The sequence below is a fragment of the Diabrotica undecimpunctata genome, chromosome 1, assembly GCF_040954645.1.
Source record: "Diabrotica undecimpunctata isolate CICGRU chromosome 1, icDiaUnde3, whole genome shotgun sequence".
Taxonomy (NCBI): Eukaryota; Metazoa; Arthropoda; class Insecta; order Coleoptera; family Chrysomelidae; genus Diabrotica; species Diabrotica undecimpunctata.
The window spans coordinates 169,257,662-169,281,871 of NC_092803.1; the positions used below are offsets into that span (position 1 = coordinate 169,257,662).

Below are 24,210 nucleotides of genomic sequence, written 5' to 3' on the forward strand. Positions count from 1 at the left end.
ATTTGTCTTTGAATATTGTACATTATTTTGTTGTTTTTTGATTTTCTTCTTTCTTCTATGAGTTGTAGTATATTTTCTTCCAACTTTTCCACTTATCCTTCTTTTTTTCTATTAGATATTCTTCTCTGATCTTGTTAGAGGTTTCAGGTGGCCAAAAGGCACCTCAATAAATCTATCTATTTAAATGGCTCTGCTCCGTATGTCAACACTGGAGGGCGCTTTTATTGATCAAGGCATATAGGCAACTCACTTATAAAAGTTTCTCTTAGTTTTCCAGTTTTCCATACGTTGCCCACCCAAGACCGATACTTCTCTTTAGTTCATGGGTCTGATTATCCCTACCCATCATAATTTCATGTTCTAGATATTTATATTCATCTTCGAGTTCTATTTCTTGTCCACCAATTCTGATTTTCTGGTTGGGTACCAAATTTTTCATTATTTTTGTTTTTGAGATGTTTATATTTAAACCTACATTTTCTGTAGCCATAACGAGTTCCTGTATCATCTTTCTTGCCATTCCTAAATCTTCAGTGTAACTTTATAAAGTACCACTACTACTAAAGTAGTAGTGGTACTTTAGTGACAAGCGGCTTATACGTATTTCGACCTCTTTAGGTCTCATCACAGCGGTATAGCCACTACTCTGAATCGAAACAAAAATCTAATACCGTCATTATGTTTTATTTCTTTACTCTTTTTGGAGTACCAGAAACTGAATTCACTACGAATTTTGACCATGATGAACGGTGGAATGCATATTTTAGATTCTATTGCAGAGTAATTCATCAAGCTGTTTGCTTTGCAAGTTGTAGAATGCACAGTGGTAAAAATTTGAATTCAGTTTCGCCAGGTAGGAAATCGTATGATTTCTTTTGTTGTTATTAGATGACGTTGTTACGTCTGTAAATAGTTATTTCGATAATTATTGGCCTATGACGGTATAGATTTTGTTTCGATTCAGAGCAGTGGCATATACCGCTCAGATTGAGACCTAAAGAGGTCGAAATACGTATAAGTGGCTTGCTGCTACCGTGTATCGAAACAAAAATCTAATACCGTCATTATGTTTTATTTCTTTACTCATTTTAGAGTACCAGAAACTGAATTCACTACGAATTTTGACCATGATGAACGGCAGGTGGAATGCATATTTTAGATTCCTTTGCCGAGTAATTCATCAGGTTGTTTGCTTTGCAAGTTGTAGAAGGCACAGTGGTAAAAATTTGAATTCAGTTTCGTCAGGTAGGAAATCGTATGATTTCTTTTGTTGCAATATTTTTTCTTTAATACCGTTATAAGTTATTAACCGTAATAAGAAGATACAATATTTTAAAACGTATTATTGCTATTAATATTATTACTTGTGCAGACCCTTTTAATTCTAAATATGAGAAACAACCCAATCCATATCATAAAAAATTTCGTTCGAAGTCCTTGTAAAATAAATCACATGGAGTTCGTTCTGCTTGTCACTTGTCATTTTAAATTTCGGCTTGTACTGCAAGTCGTTCTCTCGTTCGTATTACTTCTGAGTTTTCCACAGGTCTGGTATTCGTTTTGCTGTTGGTCATTTATTTTGCCATTCATTTTTAATATATCTGAAGTTATAATATGAGATTCTCGCTAATAGTTTTTGAAGTTATACTTCTATACGCGCGCTCCACGTTGGAAATTTGTATGGGAGTGAATCTGTGAAATCATTACATATGTAAGATAATGAGTAAGAGAGAGACAGAAGATATATTTTCTCTCTCTTCCTCTCTCGAATATAAAAATGTTCGTTTTGTATATATAATTTAATATTATATATATTATATAAAGATATATATACTCAGTGACATTAGAAGTGTTACACCCAGAAGGAGTAATTTCTTGAACTTAATTTTTTGGCAACAGAATGACTATATTTAAAACATGCTATGATAACAATAACAATCGTTTATCTCTTCTACTTTTTGTAAAAATACAGTTTTATCTTCTAATTTTTTTTGTGAGAGACCGACCTGTGAAAACCGGTTCGTATAGAAATTTTTAGTTATTGTTCCTCAGTCTAATTGTATTCAGTGTAAGCAATGCCTCGAGTTCGAATAAACCATAATTACCACCATTTTAGCGATTTTGACAGGGGTAGAATTATTGTGTATAAAGATATGGGTTTGTCGTATCGCGAAATTGGCCGTCGTGTTAATTGTACGGCAATGACGGCTATGCGTGTCTGTCGTGTGTGGACAAACTAAGGCAGAGGAATACGAAGAAGACCAACTGGTCAACCAAGGCGTACCACAGAGCGTCAAGATATTCGCTTTAGATTACTGGCTCTGCGAGACCGTTTTGCTACTGCGCGTCAAATTGCTGACCAATGGTTTGGAGTAGTAGGTAAACCTGTTAGTATGCGTACACTATACCTTCGTATTCGAGCCTTTGGACTGGTTTCATTCCGCCCATGACTAGTGCTTCCTTAGACTGCGGACCACGGTCATCAACGTTTGAATTGGTGCACAGAACGGCAGCATTGGGTAGCAGAATGGCGTAATGTAGCATTCAGCGATGAATCACGATGCTGTTTAGGAATGCATAATGGTCGTAGGATGGTAAGACGCCGCCGTGGAGAACGACGAGATATCGGGTTTGCTGTTGAGAGGCATGTATACAGGACAGATGGAGTAATGGTTTGGGGGGCTATTGCCTATGGTAACCGATCACCATTTGTGTTTATTCGAGGCAATATCACAGCTGCGCGTTATATTGAAGACATCTTACAAACCAGTTTACTGCCTTATCTCGACGGCCGTCGAGACGTCCTTTTTCAGCAACACAACGTGCGTCCTCATATTGCTCATCAAACTATGGACTTTTCCAAGAAGTTAGCGTTAATGTGTTGCCACGGCCGCCCCGTGTTCCGGATTTAAATCCTATCGAACATGTATGGGATATGATGTGAAGGAGACTGTCCACTTTGCACCATCCTGTACAGACTCTGGCACAGTTAATACATGAAGTTTAAGTTGCTTAGAACGAGAAGCCACAAGCAGCCATTGAACATCTCATTTTGTTCATGCCTAAACGTATACAGGAGTGTATTCAGCTACGGGGTCGCCAAACACATTATTAATTTTTTTTTGATTACTTATTAATAAAAATTCTTGACAACGTTATCGTTTCATTCTTGATGTAAATCTACCATGTTGCCAAAAAATTAAGTTCAAGAAATTATTCCTTCTGGGTGTAACACTTCTAATGTCACTGAGTATATATACATATAATATTATACATATAATAAAATATTTATTAATATTATTATTAATGTGATATGTTTTGTATTATTTATTTAATGTTCATAATTATATTAGTCTTTTGTATTTCAAAATAATAATCTCAATAAATCACTGTATGATCCAGAACTGTCAATTTTGAAATACATTTGTGTCATATCCTCGGTAGTATAGTAGTCAGGATCCCCGCTTGTCACGCGGGAGACCGGGGTTCGATTCCCAGTCGGGGAGGACTTTTTTATTAATATTATTACATTATTGTCATTTTTAAATACTTATGGATATTGGATTTTAATTTGTATTGTATTATTGTATGGAATTATGTTGCACTGTATTGTAGTGTATTTTTTTATGTATATTATTGTCATTTTTAAATACTTATGAATATTGCAGTTTAATTTGTATTGTATTATTATATTAATAACAAAATAAGCAATGAATTTTACTGCAGAGTATGTGTAAAAAATTTTTTGCATTCAACTCCTTTCATACATATATGAAAATAAAAATATACATTTTCATCAAAATATTGATTCAATCCTTCATTGTTAGTAAGTTGTTATTAATCCTGTTTCTCTTTCTGCTATGTCTTACCTATAAAGTAATGATTGTGCAGATTGACTACCAAATAAATTTGTAACGGCGAATGCGTGTATAGAAGTGTAACTTCCACCGGCAGTCCCACTGGACTGCCACACCCGTTTTTTTTTTTGGTAAGGTAAGTCTGATTTCCGAAAGAATTATTTTTGGGAGAACTTCCGAGACAACTTTTAGAACAGTTCTATAATCTGTTTTGGGGTTGCGTATGGTGGATGTGTAAAGGTTCTTATAGAATGTTTGCATTTCATTAATTATTTGAGTTTTTTCAGTCACTGTATTCCCTTGTTGGTTTTTAATTTTAGTTATTTTTGATTTCCCTTTACTTAATTTTGATCTCAGTACTCTTATGTTTTTATCGTTTTCAATAATCTGTAATATTTGTCGTGTTTAATAAACCCGTAAGTATGACCTTATGCTCTTAGTATATTCTCTATTGTTTAGTGTAATAAGTCATTATTTATCTTAGTCATAAGTCTTAATTCTAAATGTTCGTTCCATTTAAAGTTCATTTTAAATTTAAACTGTTTAAATTTTTTAGATCAGTTATTTATTATACGATTGCAAACAATTCTTAATTAGTCAAACACTTATTTTCTTTTCTAAAACTTTTATTGCTAAGATAATTTTATTCTAAAAATCCTTAATTGTCAATCTCTATAAAATTACCCAAAAAATCACATAAAATAATTTGAGATTAACCTGTTTTGTTTTAAAATCGAGATACCACCGTTAGTAATAAAATTAAAATTTTCTAGGAATTATTTAATTTATTTTTCTCCTGGAAACTGTGCAGTAGAGATAAACGTTTTCGATTAAACTTTTTTATTATTTGCATGCATGTTATTCATAACAACATAATACTTGATCAAGGATACACGTGTAATGGCGACTTATGCTTTGGAAAAATACGCATCTTTGATTTACTTTTCTGGCTGTGCGTAAAAGTGGCTATTTTTAGTGAAACTAATTTTGGACACCCACCTAATTATTAAAATGTGAATTTGTTAATACGCTGTATTCAATAAACTTGACAGAACTGACAATGTATTGTGACGCCAAACTCGTAAATCTTGTTTTTATTAGTCTTTATTGTAGTAACTATAAACAATTCGTTTATCTAGGAAAATATATCGCAGAAGGAAGTAGTACTGTTGAAAACACCCATTTCTATAACAATAGTAATGATTGTTATAAACCTCTTTATTCGTAGTATATTTCCTTTTAATAATACCGTAATTTAGATAAAAATGTGTCAATATTTACTTACTAGCTACGGAGAAAAATATGTAGCTCAAAAAATCATGAACATGAAAAGTCATAGAAAAAACATAATTCCCTAATTATCATACCTACCAGCTGATGAGTGAAAGGCTACTGTTGTATTACATAAAAACTTAAACAATTCCTATAAACTAAACCAGTAGTTTCGGAACTTTTTTGCTAAGAAACCCTTCTCTTGATCGATCCCCAATTTTTATAGAGTGCTGTCTTTAATAATAGGAGTTAAAACAACAACCTAAGGGTTTCTGACCTTGTAAACTTTGTGTAAAACTTTTCCACTAGTTACCCATCTGAAGATATGAGCTAGTCCAATGCATTTTGCAAGGTAAAATTGAAGGAAAATGGCCCAGGACGAAGAAAAATACCCTGGCTTAGGTTCACATATTAGTAAATGCTGTTCTGGCTTGCTCAATCCTACTACGTATCTTTATGTTTGGATCTAAATCTTCAGTTATCCAACTACCGAGATATCTGAACTTGGGGACCTTTTGGAAGTTCTTATTGTTTACTCTTATATTTAATTGCATAGTTCGTGTTCTGCTAACCACCATTACCTTCGTCTTGTCTATATTAATCTTCAAGCCCGGTAGTTCTCCTTCAGTGTTTATTCTATCTATTAGTCGTTGTAGCGCTTCTTGGCTATCAGCTATTATGACTGTATCATCAGCATAGCGAAGATTATTAATAGTCTGTCCGTTGATTTTGATTCCATCTTCAGTGTCACTTAAGGCTCTTACTCCACAACAGAAGCAATCAAGACTTATATTTGCATTAAAACCATCAGCTACAAAATCAAAATTTTTGGGAGAGGGTAATATTTACACATGAGAAAATTTTTCAGTCTTCTGGGAAGGGCAAAATTGGGTGTATAGGCCAGATAATAATAGATTTAATCCTCTATATGTTGATAGATATGGAGCAGCTGGTCATTTTAGCGCCAATGCATTAGGATGGATTTCATCTAGAGGAATGAGAATGGTATGGCGTATTGATGTCAGCTTTGTTGGGCAGACTTATCTGAATATTCTAGAAAACATCATGTTTCCCAGTATAGAACAGTTGTATCCAGAAAATAATTTTATCCTCCAACTAGATAATTGTCCTGTTCACACTGCAAATATAATAAACCAGTGGCTCCAGAATAACAACATCGAAACCTTACCATGGCCCCGCTACAGTCCAGATTTAAACCCAATCGAGAATGTGTGGGGGATTATTATAAAACGGTTGTATCGGCGTAATTTTATACCTCGAAATGCTGTGGCATGGTATACAACAGGTTTGGGAAGAGCTCTCCGAAGAAGACAATTTCATAGTTCCTTTCATGCAGATGGACCGAAGACTATAAGTTGTTATCAATGCTGATGGAGATATTACAAAATATTAATTTTATTTTTACATACCTTAATTTAGTATACTTTTGGTCTTCCAGACCCTCGCTTTTCGAGAGTTTCTTGTTCCCTCCATTTTTTATTAATAGAAAAACTGTGGTTCTGCTTATGTTAAAATGTTTTGCTGTCTCTGATAGTGCCCAGTTATCTTTTAATTTGGTTACAATTCTTGCTTTAATATATTGTTGAGTTACGTCGTTTGTTTTATTCCTTAATAATAATAAAAATAATAACGGCAACCCTATTTTATGTAAAAACTATCTTTTATATACTCTTTATGAAATGCAGGAATTCAAAATAATATCAAAATTTAGACCTTGATAATTATTACAATTTATGAATTGACAATTGTTTGTTGTTTGTTTGTTTATATTATTTGTCTGTCATAATAAATATAATATAATGTCAGACCAATCAAATACACTGCTCAAAATGATCAATTCTTACTAAGAGTCGTATCAGTTTTTTTAGGAACCAGCTGTACTTATGCAGTAAATTAATTCCTCATGTTAACTGCGCTGTTTACGCTTATGATTTAACAGCTAATTAGCATTTTTGACTATTTACCGTGCTGCGAAACATTAAAAAATACATTATAAAACTTATTTTGTTTGATTTAAAATAAATGGGAAATCTTATTAGGCAGCGGACCTTCTAATATTTATTGATTATTTCTTGCATTAGTTCTTGGACACCTCAAGGTCACTGGTGGCACCTACTGGCCATCGGTTACCAAAGTTTATAGTATCCCGTTCACTTACTACTCATACATTTACTTTTTGGAACCACACTCCATTCGCTCATCCGTACATTTGACTTTAAATTTATCACCGTCTTACTAAGTTCAAATGTATTTACTATTTGTTTTAATATTAAATTTAAAATACTTTTACCAAATATTTTATATTATTAAAAGTGAGATTTGTACGATAAGCGATGTGAAAATAAGACTAATATGCTTAAAATGGTAACAATTTTATTTTCTGGTTAATAGTAATGAATGCACGCAAATGAATAAATACTCTCGTGAAGTTTTCAGATTCTTCGCTGTGAGATTCACATGAAAGAAAATAAGCAAGGAAAATCGTAGTTTTTAGAAAGCCTCGAAAGAATATTATATCTCCCTACGTATATATCTACTTTCTACGAATTTGCATAACCGTATAATAAATTTCGTTCTCGTTCTACAAGATTTGTTCCACAAAAGACATTTTATTTTTCAGTATAGACTTCTATTCGCTCAACACACTTATTGCAATGATATTTTAAATTAGCAATATGTACTTTCATTTTAGGTCGATGAATCCAGGTCCTCGAAATAGCTATTTACAGGAGCGATTATCTCGGAATTCATGCACTTCCTTCTTTATAAAATGGGCCCATTCCTTTTTGATGATGTCGCTAAGTTGTTGCAGCAAATTGTCAACTTCTCGCAGTTAAATGTTTTTACATTATTATTTAAGTACCCAATAAAGGTAATTTTATGAGAATCGCAAACCATAGTGCCATAATATTTTCTACTAACAGTTTTTACATTTTATGATGTCAGAAAACCTCTGCGTGTCAATTGTGTTTGAACTGTTTTTAGGCTAGTACATTAGTAAACGAGATTTCGTCGATGGTTTTAAAAAGACGCTATATAGCCTTCGGATTATGGGAAAAATGCGACAATGCACAAAGTACTTTCTTAGTTTTTAAGCACTGAAGACGAAGAGGATATCAATAGTAGTGTTGAACTTAAATCTGCTTTAAATTAAGCTTTTAAAATGGAGGTACTTGATCACTGCTCTCCTCTTATTTTTTATTTGCCCCTACTGTCAAATATAGCATATTATTTTCTCGACATATTTTTTTTCATAATTACAAATGATTGAAAATTGGTATCTGATATCTTCCACTTCTGCTAAATTCGACATTCTTCGACAATAATTCACATTAGGGTCGGAAATCTGTATCCAATCAGATATACAGTGTGGAAACCACTTATCGAATAAAATTTTGTCCCTATTTTTAAAAAAATACAAAAAACGCCGAGACCCGTTAACTTTTAAATATAAATGTGCGCTTTTTAAATATAAATTTAGATGTACAGGTTGATTCACGCAAGTCTAGCGTAGTTCATTAATGTTTGTTTTTAATAAAACACGCTCTATATTTTTATGTATTTAAAAGCTCCTTTACAACGTAATATCAACGAACTATTTCATGTAGGGTCTATTATGAATAATACATGAAATTTTGAAATTATACAATGTGGATAAGTCATCATGATAAGTGGGGACCACTGTTTTTAAATACACTGCGCTACAAAATTAACGCATAATTTTAAAATTCTTATTTTGAGTTGTAATGAAAAAATTTTTGTTTGTTCTTTTCTGCTTTATGGTTGTTTTAGAACATCTTAAATAAAAAACTTTTCTTTTTTTACAACAAATGTATTGAAATTAACAATATAACATCATAAATCTAAACATCTAAACAAACAACTACTGATCTAAACAAACTAACATTATAAATTAATGACGAAATTGAAATTTTTAAAGTTGAAGAAAATACTAGTACCGTGTACTAGTATCGAGTATTGCCTCCTCTGGCATTTATTACTGCTTGACAACGATCTCTCATACTGAGAATAATCGTTCTGATTTCTTCTTAATCAATTTGATCCCAAATTTCAACCAACCGCAAAAACAGTTTATCTAACGTGTTTGGTGCATTAGGTAGTTATCGTAGTCGTCTGCCTATTATGTCCCAAACATGTTCTATTGGGTTGAGGTCAGGACTTCTCGCGGGCCAATCCAAGGCAGGAATTCCAACCTCCTTACGATACTGCTGCACAATTCTTGCCGTTTATGGCCTGGCATTATCTTGCATAAGCATGAAATTATTCCCAATAAATGGTGCAAATGGCACGACATGCTCTTCTAAAATGTCTGTTATATACCTCTGCGATGTAAGCCGACCGCGATCTATTCTAACTAATTCCGTACGAGCCTCTAAATTAATCCCACCCCACACCATTACCGAGCCGCCGCCATACTGTACAGTCCCTACGGTGTTACACTGTGCGTAGCGTTCCCCGGGCCTTCTATACACTCGGTTTCTCGTGTCATCAGAAAAAAGACAGTGCCTGGATTCATCGGTGAACAATATTCTTCCCCAATCGTCATTATTCCAATCAACATGTTCCCGAGCAAAATGCAATCTTTGCCTTCTATGGTCTCTGGTCAATAATGGGCCAATTGGTGCCCTTCCAGGATGTAGCTCGTTTTCGGCAAGTCTTCTTCTAATCGTATTTTGGCTGATTCTAAAGTTATAACGATCCAAAAATTCGTTTTGTAGAGAAGTACTGGTAACAAACCTTTGTCTCATTGTACGAAGTGTCAAAACCAGTCTTGATTAGGAGTTGTAACCCTTCTACGGCCTTGACCGGGTCTTCTCGAGTTACTTTCAGTAACAGAAATACGTGTTAACACTCTTGAAATGGTTGGCTGGGTAACAAAACGTTCAGTGAGTTCTACTTGAGTGTATCCTTCTTCGCGAAGAATAACGATTCTAAAACAGTCACTTTCTGACACATTTCGATTTTCTTGCTGCTGGTGGTTCATTTCAAGAAAAAACACTTAATAAACTTGAAAACCCCCCGTTCAGCACAACGTAATCCAACCCAACTAAATTCAAAATAAAATGAAGCACAATTAGCATGTTTTTAATTTTTTTGCAAAAAATGGTAAAAACATCAGCGTTTTTACCGTTCTTTCGATAAATTTTACAATATACCGGGGGGTAACAATAATATATTAGCACAAAAATCGAAACATTAAAATTATTTGATTTACCAAGGTTTTTAAAATTATGCGTTAACTTTGGAGCTCAGTGTATTTATCATCATTCTGGCTTTACAACCCTACGTGGGTCCTAGTCTCCTCAAGAATTTCTCTCCAGTCGTCCCTATCCATCGCCTTCCTCCACCAATCACGTATTCCCACATTTCTCATGTCTTCATCGATGTTATCAAGGAACTTTTTTCTCTGACCAATGGGTCTATCAATGAGCGTTTTTCTAGCTGGGTCATTTTGTTCCATCCGCATTACAGGCCCTATCCAGCTCAGACGTCCTATCTTAATATGTTTTACGAGATCAGGCTCCTGGTATATTCTATAAAGTTCGAAGTTGTATCGTCTTCTCCACACTCCATTGTCATTCACTGCTCCATAGATTCGCTTTAGTACTTTTCTTTCGAAATATCCTAACATGTTTTCAATATCTTTTGTTAGAGTCCAGGTCTCTGACCATATGTTAGGACTGGGCGTATTATTGTTTTGTAGAATATTATTTTCAGTGTTAAGGAGCTCTCCCAGGTATAAAAATTCGTTCACTGCTTCGATGATGTTGTTTTTTATAACAAGTGGTAGTAGGATTTGTAGTTGCGTGCTTATTTTCATATACTTCGTTTTGTTGGTGTTTATTATTAAACCCATTTTTGTAGCTGATTTTTTTAATGCTACATACGCCTCTCGTACAGCGTTTTTTGTTCTAACAATGTTGATATCATCAGCATAGGCAAGGATTTACACTGATTTATTATATATTGAACCAGTGGTTGTGATTTGTGACATATGTTTTACTTTTTCCAAAGCCAGATTGAACAAAATACAGGAAAGAGGGTCTCCCTGGCGCATCCTGTTATTTGTTTTAAAAGGTTCAAACAGAAAAAAACGCTGGGAACCGTCAGTTTTTAAATTCAAATGTGCTGTTTTTAAATATATTTAAATGTACATGGTGATTCACGCAAGCCTAGCATAATCCGTCAGCTTTATTTTTAATGAAACACCCTGTATATATTTTTTATGTTTTAAAAGCTACGTAACAATCTTATCTCAACGCAGTATTACAGTAGGGTTTATTATAAATAATACAAGGTGAAATTTTGAAATTATCTATAGCATTCGTCAAAAAATTAAAAACAAATATTTCATATTGATTGAATATACCGATACTCGGTTTTGAAATTATGTATGTCTGTATTTAGCTAATTTAAAGACAATATCATTATTTAAAGTTTGTCTCTATTTAAGGGTTGGCTTCTTTAACAATATTGTGACATTTTAATTAGTTTCTTATTACTCTTCTCCAGTTTTTGTAAGGTTTAAAAATGTGTGGAGCAATATTATAATCATAGCGACTTAAATTGTATAACATCTCGGCTTGTCTCTTGTGTGATTCAGTTTACTGCTCTTTTTAATTTTCTGGCAATTCTTCATAATAAAAGTTTATTTATTTGTTTTACATCAACTTTGATCTTTATAACGTAATGAATCTTTGAATATTTTTTTATTCATGTCATTTTTTTGCTGTATTAATTACTATAATTCTACCACAATTTTACAATCATTACCTTAGTTCAACCCTTGATAATGCTTCCTACTCCAAACTTCAACCCCTTCCCATTAGAAATACAGACAGTTCTAAGATAGCAAACAAAAAAGACTATTTGTTGCCAACAGAGGTATTCTCTCTACTGTTGACTGCTGCTAACAACAGACATTCTTTCTCCCGCTTATAATTACGCGAAAAATACCGCAAATACTGTTTTAAATCGTATACAGACGCAAATGTGCTCTATCTCCTGATCTCAGTGTTAGTACCGCGAGAAACGTGTTCAGAAACCGGTAACCCGGACAGCTTCCCCGTATGAAGAACAACCGCGAGTGAAAGCCTGTAAATACCACGAGTGTGTGTGTACAGCAGAAGTATTGGTAAAAATTTTTATAAACTTAATTTGCTATAATCTGTATAACCCTTTACTACTTATCCTAATTTATTTAAACCAGCCCTATGTAATACAGTCCTCATACACTGAAATTATAGTCATAATTTCGCATATGTAGGGTGTACATATTTTGTACAATGCATAAAAAAACCATATATTCTACACGAAGGCTGATAATTTTTGGTTCCCATTTGGTTCCCAAACGGCCAATCCAAGACGTGGAAACTAGGTAGAACTTCACCTATTACATGTTAAAAAGAATGACCGAGTTAGAAGAGGCAATCCGTTGCACTTTTGTATTAGTTAATACAGACTTAGACTTGGACCAAATCTAAATAATGAAGACTGGATTATTTGTTTTCAATTTTCCCAAATTTTACGGCCTTAAGAAATAACAAGTACAATGAGTGGCCAAAAATACTTGAAGGGTAGTTCAGTGATTGTTATGGTACGTTGCCTTCAAGAATCTTGCAATAAAATTTTAGCAAACGGTAACCTTACATCCATAGTATCCGACGTAGTACAATTACTAATATCGGGTTTAGCAAAAAGTATTGTAAATGTGAACACATGTTCAAAATCTGGTTTTAATTTTAAATAAAAGAAGAACACGGTTAACAAGAAGTAAAGTAGAAAAACTTACGTTTTTAAATGTCAATTTAGACGATTCGCGATTTAATAATAACGTGTAATGTAAATGTAAATACGATTTACTATTTGTATTGTTTAGTTTATTTTTCAAGTTATAATAAATATATCCTTGATTAGTTTCTTTCACTTCAATAAATATACACATAAACGATAATAGCCATTATGTTTGTTTATGTAGGTACTCTCTTACTTGAAACTACTGTTAAACAATCATAGTTATTGTTTACGAAAATCGGTTTAGTTGCGTTAAGAGCGTAGGCGCAAATTTTCAGGCCAATGCTTTTTAAATGTATTCATTTTTTTCGAATCCTGAGAAAACTAACAAATATTTTTGAAAAATTTAAACGCAGAATGAAAGGTAACATTATTGCCGAGGGCCGAAATAAACAAAAAGTTTTTTTGAATGAGAAACTTAAAATTCAAAATCACACTAAATTTTCTCTTTTTTCGCCCCTGTAACTTATTAAAATAAACATTATAGAAGTTTTCAGAGACTTTCGGCCCTCGGTAATAATGTATTCTTTCATTCTGCGTTTAAATTTTTCAAAAATATTTATTAGTTTTCTCAGGATTCGAAAAAAAAAGAATGCCCACCTCTACTCATTCGTTACCTGTGTTCTACTTTGATTCGGTGCTTTGACTACGCGACATGAGACGTTGCCAAATAATTTCGTATGAAGGTTTTTTATTGTGGTTTGATATTTCAATTTATTATTTTTATTGCGAATAAGGCACAACGTGACTTTAAAATAAGCTTATTTTGATGTTTAGATTTCCAATTCGGAAATCGTACTTAAAATACGAAACATTAATAAATTTTATTTACATAAAACGATTTCCGAAGTGGAAATCAAAATGTTAAATTAAACTTATTGAAAAGAAAAATTGTGGCAAATTTAAAATAAAAAACAGTAAGCTGCCATTTAAATCAATTCGCCCAAATTTGATTATCTTAGAATGTTGTTAAAATGCTAAAAAGACAACAGGTCAAATAAAACCAATAAGTTTGGCAATGTTGAACTTCTCCTCTGTTCTTAGTTCCACAAATGCTATTTCGACGATATAATGGGCTGACCTAATATACCTCTCTCTTTTTAAATAGGTGTTTCTCACTCCATCTCACGTAAGATACATACCGACCATAAAGTTTTACCTACACTGTATATTTTCTTTTATATCGATATGGAAAATGTTTGTCAAAACTGATTAAAACATAAACATATTTGAATTATAAACAATATGACATGTTATCATAAATAATCAAAAATGAACTACGTTAAATTTTTAATAAACCATGACGAACAAAAGTTTGACCAATCATTACTCCTGAATTTTAATTACATCTTTCATCTCTTTTGCAGGTCATGGCAAAACTCACAAAGATGCTGCGAGTGTTCAAGCTACCCATCCAATACCAGCCTCTTGTGGTCTGTATTATTTCGAAGTAAAGATTGTGAGCAAAGGTCGAGATGGATATATGGGTATTGGCTTGTCAGCTCAAGGAGTTAACATGAATCGCTTGCCAGGTTTGAAATTTTAACAATTTTGTAATTTTTTTTAAAATAGGTTGAAAATAATAATAGATACGATAAAATCTATATTTGATTATAATAATGGTATACCTAAACGGTGCCGGTAGAGCTATTAGCTACACTAATGTGAGACATATTTTGATAAAACAAAACTATACAATTCTACTACAATACATACAATGAAATAGTGGTTGATATTCACCAAGCTAGTAATTTTGCTAATTAATATTTTGCTGTCTTTATTACGACATTTGCATTTAATAATGACAGAGTTTCAAAAATTTTAAATGATGACATTAACAACTTGTCAAAACAATTTTACACAGATCCAATTTGTCAAAACAAGTTTAGTTTCAGTTTTGATTTTATTCTGACAAAATGGAAGAGTCTTCAATTGTTAATACAAATGTTACCCAATATTACCAAATATTATCAAATAGTAAAAAAACGATACCGAATTAATCCAATATTTGAAAAAGTTTGATTAATAATTAAAGAACAATTTAAACGTAAAGTAATAGACGGTGGTAGATCTTAGCAGGGCTCGGTTAATCCTTAGGAACAAGGGACCCACTTATATATATTTTATGTTAATTAATTTTGTTTAGGTTAGGTTGGATTAAACTGACGCAAAGCAGTCCCTGCATCTCTTTCTAATTTGACAGGTTTATCGACTACGTGACATAAACGACCAATGAGAAGGTCACGTGGTCGATAAATCCGGCCCATTCAGTGGGTGACAGACGTACGAACTTTAAGTACACGGTTCTTAAGATGGCGAACTTACTCAACTCGACGTCGGTGACACGAGAAGCTTGCTCATTCTGTATTACGATGTCATTGACAGAAGAAGCTTTGTGTTATTTAGGAAATATATCATATTAAAAGACGGAATCGAAAAGTGTGGGAAAAGCACTGGCTTACGAAAGGAGAGCGTTTGTCACATGTGAATTTAGTAAGAGAGTTACGTGAAGAGAAGGATGATCTCTATAATTATTTCAGAATGAATGAGATGGTGTACCAAGAACTTTTGTGCTTAGTTACACCAATTATAGCTAAACAGGATACTTGCATGAGAGAAGCTATTTCACCTCATAAACGCTTAAGTATAACATTACCAGTTGGATCGCCGACGAACTTGCGCGGCAATTTTAAAGTACACGTACTTAAGGTGGCACACGAGCGAAAAAGGTCGTCGAGCTCACGATACACAACTACCGGTATGCTACTCAAGGAATAGAAATGTGTACTCCGACGCTCATGACCTCTCCTGCGAAGCAACAGTACAGGGTACTACGGTGTTCGAGATGTAGGATTCCCTGTCCCGGTAGATGTATTTGTTCATCGTGCGGTAGATGAATTGTTTTTACAAATTAATCATCCCTGTGATGTCTTCAAATATTTTTGTTTTTGCAGATCCTTCACATTTGGTTAAACTTACCCAAAACCATGTAAAATAATCAACAAGGATTACTTTGAAGCGCTATTAAATATATCAACTTTAGAATTGACAATTGCGCATAAATTGACACTACATTATCTCTGTTTAAAAGGCTCTATGAGGCAAAGAGTGAGACCTGCAGTTCAATTATTGCCAAATTATGTGGCAAAGCTATTAGTTATGCTGGAGAAAATGGACTTATGTCAAAAAATGATTGGTTTGATCTATTAAATTCTTGATTTAAGTTCGTTGCAAATTCTCCAACACGAAATGCATATGGTACAGATTTAGATAAGCAGTCACGTCTACTGAATGAAATGTCAGAAATGTTCAATTCAATGCGGGATGGTAAACATAAAAAGGATTTATTCCATTTCAACAAGGGATATTGCTTACTAATAGATCTCTGAAAAAGTTACTTTCTTACCTACAAGCAAAATACAACTTTGACTATATTTTAACTTCGAGGTTGAATCAAGACGTGCTAGAGAACATTTTTTCATATATTCCAGAAATGGTTTGTGAAATGATCATCTTTCGCCAATAGATTTTAAATATAGATTAAGGTGGTATATTTTAGGAAAACATTCGGCGACGATCTTCACAGAATGTCGCAATACTATTGAAACTAGTGAATCCTGCGTAAGTAACTCAATAGAAAGTCCTCAATTGCCAAGCGATATTTCGACATCAGAAGATATTTGCTGACACAAAAAATGCTGTCTAATTTGGTAGAAAAAACTGAAGGTCGAAAGAATCTTAGTCTGAAGAGGACAAAATACTACAAAGTACATTTATAGATGTTCACTACTTGGAGGAGGATCATATAATTGACGATGACGTTTTGAAAGTCGCAGACAATTATGAGGTGAAAGAAAAAATTCATCGGGACTCTTTAAAGTATGTTGCTGGTTTTATTGCCCACAAATTCAAACATAAATATAGTTTAGGAAACCCTACAAAAACTTATGAGACATAATATATGGAACCAGATACAGACAGTCTCTAGAGGTTCTCTTTTGTACCCAAACGAAGAATTGTGGGAAGAAGCTACACTAAAAATGGGATCATTGTTTTGTACAATCCATGAAAGCTCTTTATCAAAAAAATTTAAAATCTTTCAACAGCTGGCACAGAAGACTTGAGCTCAGCTTGAGAATACCACGATACCATTTGAGGTACTCCTATGTCTCAGTAGGACACGCACATATAAGATTAAGAGAAATGAACAGACAGTTTCAATAATTATTAAAGAAAACTCGAAAAAAATATGTCAAAATTTGTTTACTTTAAGAAATAAATGTTAATTAATGTAGTATAAAATATTCAATATATCTTTATTATGAATTTTCGGCCGGATTCATTACTGGAACATTGTAAATTAAGCTAATATTAGAAAATGCAAGCTGAAGTCCGAAGATATTCTGTAACACATTCATTTAAAACAATTTTCTCTAATTTTAAATAATAATTAAGTGATTCACAAAGTGTTTTTAATATTTAACCATTCTACATACTTTGTTCATAATATGTACACAATTTTGGAAATATTCCAGTAATGAATCCGACCATCGAAATATGTATAAAATAGAATTAATTTTTATGCTTAATGCTTTAATTGAAAAGACATTATTATATTCCTACATTAATATAAAGATACACAGTTTATGTAGCGAAACGTCGAAAAAAGTTTTTTTTTTTTATTTTTTAATAATCAGAAAACCTATACTCAATAAAAAATAAAAACATTGTAAACTACCCATCTTATAATATAAAGTGAAAAATATGCATGCTTATATATATTTAATTGCCTATATATTTGATATTAACCGACTAACAGGGTAAGCGTTAGTGTTCTAATAGAAACTTTGCTTCGCATGTGACGTCACACAGTGCGAGAGAGATAGAGCCACCGTGCCTAATAGCATACCGGTATTTGTGTATCGTGGTCGAGCCATAAGTCCGCGTACTTACTCGCACGTCTGTCACTCACTTTAGACAGAGATGCAGAGACAGCTTTCCGTCAGTTTTCTCTGTCGCACTGTGGGAACGCCACTGTATTGCAGCAGTCAGTGTATCTTGTATTATATGTCTATGGTTTAGTTAGGTTTGGTTTGATTTTGCCCACCGTCTGCTAGACGTCCAATGGATACCTTTTTAGGCCTTTACTGGAATCTAGCAATAAGGCACAAAAAAATGTTGTGTAAGGTCAATCTTACTTAAAACTCTTGTATTTTTAGCAGTTTCCACAATTTTCAGTATCATCTTTACTCAGGGGCCCTGTTAATCTACTACATATTGTTCTAATTTTTGGTTATGTGTACAAAAACGTCAAACATTCCACATTAAAAAAATATATTAAAGTATAGGTCATAGGTATATACTTATAAACTCAACATTTTCATAGATTTGATAACATCCCATTTACTTCTCAGTATGGCCGTCTGAAAAGTTTAAAAATTTCAATTTTTAAAGACGTTTTTTATTTAAGCAAATGGATAGTCCGCAATTTTTTTTTAAATAGGTTAAAATAATGTATAATTTCATTAACAGAAGTGTCTCAAAACAGTGTGGCTAATAAAACTCAGGCGATGGATGAGTAGTACGAAGGGAGATATGAATAGAAATTTGAGTTACGAACTTTTTAACTATAATCTAATTATCTTCCTTTCCTATCATATACCTTTAGCTATTATTTTTAATTGTTGAACCTTAATTTCGTTTTATTAAACAGGATGGGATAAACAATCCTATGGATATCACGGTGACGATGGTCATTCATTCTGTTCATCCGGAACGGGACAGCCCTATGGACCAACATTTACAACGGGTGATGTTATTGGTTGCGGAGTCAATTTGATCGACAGCACTTGTTTTTACACTAAAAATGGGCATTACCTTGGCACTGCCTTCAGAGACCTTCCGGTAAGTTAGATATCATATCATTATTTAAACAGAGACTTATCATTTGTGAATTCCGTAACTTTTATAATTTGATTTGGAAAATACGTTGTGTTGCGGTAATCAAGGACACTAAGTCAATTTCGTGTAAATAGAGTTTTGATTATCACATTTGCTACTAATTAGCCGTTTGCAATTGATATGCTAATTACGAATAATTAATCGGAATTGTTTATATTGTAGTCTGTGTCTAATATGATTTTATGACGACGATGTTGTACAATTATGTCCATATTTGCTTTCTATTTTTTATGAATTCTAATTGATTGTAATATAGACATATACGCGCCCTAGCAACTATATATTGGGACAAACTAAAATACATGAATAATTCGGATAGTTAACAGTTTATATTTTTCTAATCATGTTCTTCGATGTAATATGCTTAGTAATTTTATGTTGTGTTATTTTGAATTAAAACAACTAATGCAAAAAAATATTGTCTATTATAGAGTATCCAAAAAATAATTGTTTTGTGTAAATTGGCAACGTCTTGTAAAATTTGCCTATTTCTGTATGGCACAGGGAATGCAGCAAAAACTGTAAGGGGTATATTCTACGTAATGTAGACCTATATGAATTTGTCGGTTGTCGTCTCAGTAGCTTTTCAAACGTTGACCTGTGTGTACACTTTAAAGTGTAGTAGATTGTGTGTACACTTTAAAAATTACCTGGCCAACAACAATGTAACAACAATGGACTGGCCTCCATTGAGTCCGGATATGAATCCCATCGAGCAGCTATGGGATGAACTTAAACGCAGGGTTTAACTTAAATCCAGCACCAGCGATAGTGGCGGAGCTAAAAACTGCATTAGATGAAGGGTGGGAAGCGAAGGGATTCCTCAGGAATCAGTCAGAAACTTAATAAAGACTTAAGAGATCGCATGGAAAGTATAATACAACTCAAAAGACGAAATACTCAGTATTAATTTTGATTTTTTATATTAATTTACTTTTATATTCATTACATATTGTTATGTTCTTTACTTAGTAATTTTATAAATATTGGTGTCATTGCAATAAAATTTATTTGCGGATTTACAGCAAGCCTACAACAGACACACATGTTAACAATAGATACGTGAGCTCTAGTTTTTAATTGTCCTTATAAAGTTTGGTAAACAACTATTTTACTTTATTAAATTATTTTTAAGCCGTTTTATTAGTCTAGGATATATTTCATATCACAAGTTACTTCTATCTCCTTTTGTGAATAATGGTACTATTAATGCTTTGGTCCACTGTTCAGGAATTTTTTCATTTTCCCATATTGTTACAATAAGGGAGTGTATTTCTTTTGCGAGCTTCTCTCCACCCTTTAGATGATATAGAAATACTACAAGAAAATCGGTTTCAGTACCGATATTTAACACCTGTCTTTTTATTTTCTTTATATTATACTACTTGGATGTACTTGATTCATTTAGTAGTTGGATCATCTTTTCGGTTCTGCTTTACACTCCATAGTTCCATATCGTATCATTTTTTGGTTAAAAATGATTATATTTAATTCGAAAATTTATATTTAAAAAGTGATAAAATGTTTATCTATTGTTTGTTTTAGCCTAATTTATATCCGACCGTTGGTTTGCAAACTCCAGGTGAAGTTGTAGATGCGAATTTTGGACAAGAACCTTTCGTTTTCGATATCGAAGATATGATGAGAGAATTGAGATCACGAACAAGAATCGAAATAAACGATTTTCCCGTGCCAGAAAGTCAAGGAGAATGGCAAGCCACATTAAACAAGTGAGTTATATTTTTTTTAATAAACTTAGTCACTTCTAACCTTCAAACAGTTTCAATATACCATTCTATATTTCAAATTAAAAAAATTTAACACCATCCTGATGGATTGGTTTATGGAAGCAAATCATACACATCTGATTTGCTAGCGGTATTAGAGTTTACAACCTTTATCAAAGAAGAACAAATCACTAAAAAATATTTACCTAATAAATAATCATCAAACACAGAAACTGTCTTAGAATAAATAAAAAAACTCAGTAAACTGATTTTCAATTTTATTAAAATCTATAAAGATAATAAATAAATAAATAAAATATCTTTATTCAATGTTAAAAATGCAGAAAACATAGTATGAAACTTTGCGCTAGTCTACAGTACCGCCTACTGCACCACTTTTTTTATTACAGCGCTGATGTTTGTCGATTTTTGATTTGTGTCTTTCAATGACCTGATCAGAACACACTGGTCTTCTGCCAGTAATGACCTATATCATTAGTGTCCCTAAAAAACAATGACTTAAAACTAAAAATAGCACAAAGAAGAATGGATCCTTCAATGATATGAGTAATAATAAAAGACAAGATTAGAAATAAAGACCCACGAAACAGTCAGGTCTACAGGTGTAGTGTAGAAAGCTTGCAGATTAAAATCGAGATAGGCTGGCCACGGGGTTAGCATGAAGGCTGTAAGGTGGACACGCAAGTTATCTGAATAGGGACCAAGGACAGACGAAACAGAGAAAGACCACCTACACGATGGCAAGATGTTCTGCCATCATAGATGACGAAACATTGGATCGATACTACACAAGTACGTCCACTCCGGACTGTCTGTACAAACAGGGGAGAGTCCTCGTGATGATAATAATGATGAATGACCTGTGGCAGGTTCCTGTGACCTGGCTTTTGGTCAAGTACCTAACCCTGGACAGAGTGTGCCCATTCCAGGTGAATTACATCCCATATATGGAAAGTCCTATAATATACCCATAAAAACAGTCAGCATCGCTATGAATTTTGACTCTCGGGTAGTTTTGAGTCATCACCTGCATGGATTTTCCACTGTGAACAATTTTTTGACGATTTTCACCTTTGATAGTTGACGATTACAACGAAACTATTTCTTGCATTTGCTTGAAATTTTTACCCAAGGTCAAGGGGTATAATTTTATCAGACTAAACTACGCCTCTTAAATTCTTTCTATACAGGCGTTCTTTAAACTACAGACAAAAAATCACTCTCGGAATTTAATTACCAGATCTCATAATACATACTAGAACTTTTTAAAAACTAGGTACCTATATATTTTAAGGTAGTAAGTATACGAAGTTTATCGGGTGTGTTGATTCTTTGATTTATTTCAGAATGGTATCCACGTATCTTGTACATCATGGTTATTGTAATACAGCAGAAGCTTTTGCCCATATTACTGAACAGCCATTCAATGAAGATATAGGATCTATCAAGAACAGACAAAGTAAGATTTTCTGATAATATTTTATGGTGAATTGTATAAAATTATATATCAAGCAAATTTAGTCATAACATAAATACAATATTAAAACTGCTGCTTTTATGTTTTTCGTCTTATGGAACTGTAGAAAAATTTACGTTTTTGGGAATTTAACTTTCTTGCTTTGAGATCTTTATAGCTGTCGTGTGTCATTTTTAATAATATCACAAAGTTTCGTGAAAAGTAAAAAATCTAAAATAGTAAAATATCTTACTGATAGTCCGTATTATTATCTCCTCATCAAAGTCTGACACTCATCCACTTTGTTTTCTTAGTATTAGTTTTGAGACCTTTCCTTTTACTTTCTTTATTTATCAAGTTTAAGTGTTTGCAGATCTTCTACACTTTCTGTAAGTGGCTGTCTTATCAGCAAATCTGATATTATTAATTGCTTGTTCACCAATTTTTGTTCCTTCTGGTCTGCCACCCTTGCTTCCTGGAATATTTCCTCGCAATATAAATTAAAAAGATTTGATGTTAATACATAGTTTTGTTGTACTCACTTTTTATGGGCAATTTCTTGATAAAGCTGTCTTCAGTTTGGACAGGCTACTTAGTTATAATATAGATACAAACATTAGTATATAATATAATATAGATATTTTAGTAGTTTTAAATCATAGTTATCCAATCCTACCGTTTCCATGCATTTTACAACTAGGTCATGTTAAACTTGATCAAATGCCTTTTCGTAGTCAATGAAACAGATATAGCATAATATATAATAATAAAATTACATTTTCCTAATTCCTTACATTCTGTACTATCAAGACAACCCTGCGAAAATACACTACCCGGCACAGAATTCCGCAACTAAAAATGTTTGATTAAGTTTGACAATTTACGACTTTTTTATTTGTATTCCGATTTTCAAGAGTCTTGCATCAGGTTATTATTCTGGTAATAAACAGTTTTTGCTTAGATGGCATTATACGAGAGTGAATGAAAGCGTTGTATTTTCACCATCATCATCATTCTGGCTTTACAACCATGTGTGGGTCCTAACCTCCTCAAGCATTTCTCTCCAGTCGTCCCTATCCATCGCCTTTCTCCGCCAAGCACGTATTCCCATATTTCTCATATCTTCATAGATGTTATAAAGGAACCTTGTTCTGGGTCTACCTCTTCTTCTCTGACCAATGGGTCTATCAAGGAGTGTTTTTCTAGCTGGGTCATTTTGTTCTAACCGCGTAAATTATGTGGAAAAATTGAAGGTTTGATTTTGTTTCATAGCCCTTTCGTGTTATCTTGGAGGCATCTCTAAGATTTTGTTTTTTGAATTATCCAAATATCTATTTCTTTTCTTCTTCATGTGCCTTGTCCGTTCCGAACGTTGGCAATCAACATGGCTATTCTGACTTTGTTTACGGCAGATCTGAATAGTTCAGCAGATGACAATCCGAACCATTGCCGCAAGTTTTGGAGCCACGAGTGTCTTCTCCTCCCTGGACCCCTTCTGCTGTCTATTTTCCCTTGAACGATCAGCTGTAGTACTCTATATTTATTATGTCTCATAACGTGACCCAAGTATTCCAACTTTCTTTTCTTTATACTTATTCCTACCTCTCTCTCTTTATCTTTCTATCTTTTTTCATCAATGTTGCGGTCATTGTCCATGCCTCCATTCCATATAACAAAACCGGGAATACATAACATTTCAGAAGTCGAATTTTGAGAGGCAGGGTGAGGCTTTTAGAGGTGAAAATTTGCTTCATGCTAGTGAACGATGCTCTTGCCTTTTCTACTCTTATATGTATTTCCTTCGCTTGATCCCAATTTGAGTTAACTGTTGTTCCCAAGTAGATGTACGAATCCACGTGTTCAATTCTTTCATTGTCTAATATCAGTTGCTGTGGTGGTTGTTGGGTTTTGCTTACTAACATCCATTTGGTTTTTGTGATATTTAGTCTGAGTCCGTATTGTGCACTTGTTTTTTGTATCTTACTCATTAGGCAACTCAGTTCCTCCATGCTACTTGCTAGAATCACAGTGTCATCAGCATACCTTATGTTATTAATTATTTCTCCATTTATCTTTATGC

At 33.2% G+C, this 24,210-nt stretch overlaps 1 protein-coding gene across 1 annotated transcript in view; it reads left to right on the plus strand.

Annotated features, from left to right (window-relative positions):
- Nucleotides 1-24,210, plus strand: part of RanBPM (Ran-binding protein M) — a 68,414-nt gene that overhangs the window by 15,208 nt on the left and 28,996 nt on the right. Inside the window, exons 2-5 of the mRNA XM_072520510.1 lie at nt 14,333-14,497; nt 18,679-18,869; nt 20,472-20,656; nt 22,021-22,133. Of these exons, the coding sequence (XP_072376611.1) occupies nt 14,333-14,497; nt 18,679-18,869; nt 20,472-20,656; nt 22,021-22,133 (654 nt within the window). The remainder of the gene's footprint in view (nt 1-14,332; nt 14,498-18,678; nt 18,870-20,471; nt 20,657-22,020; nt 22,134-24,210) is intronic.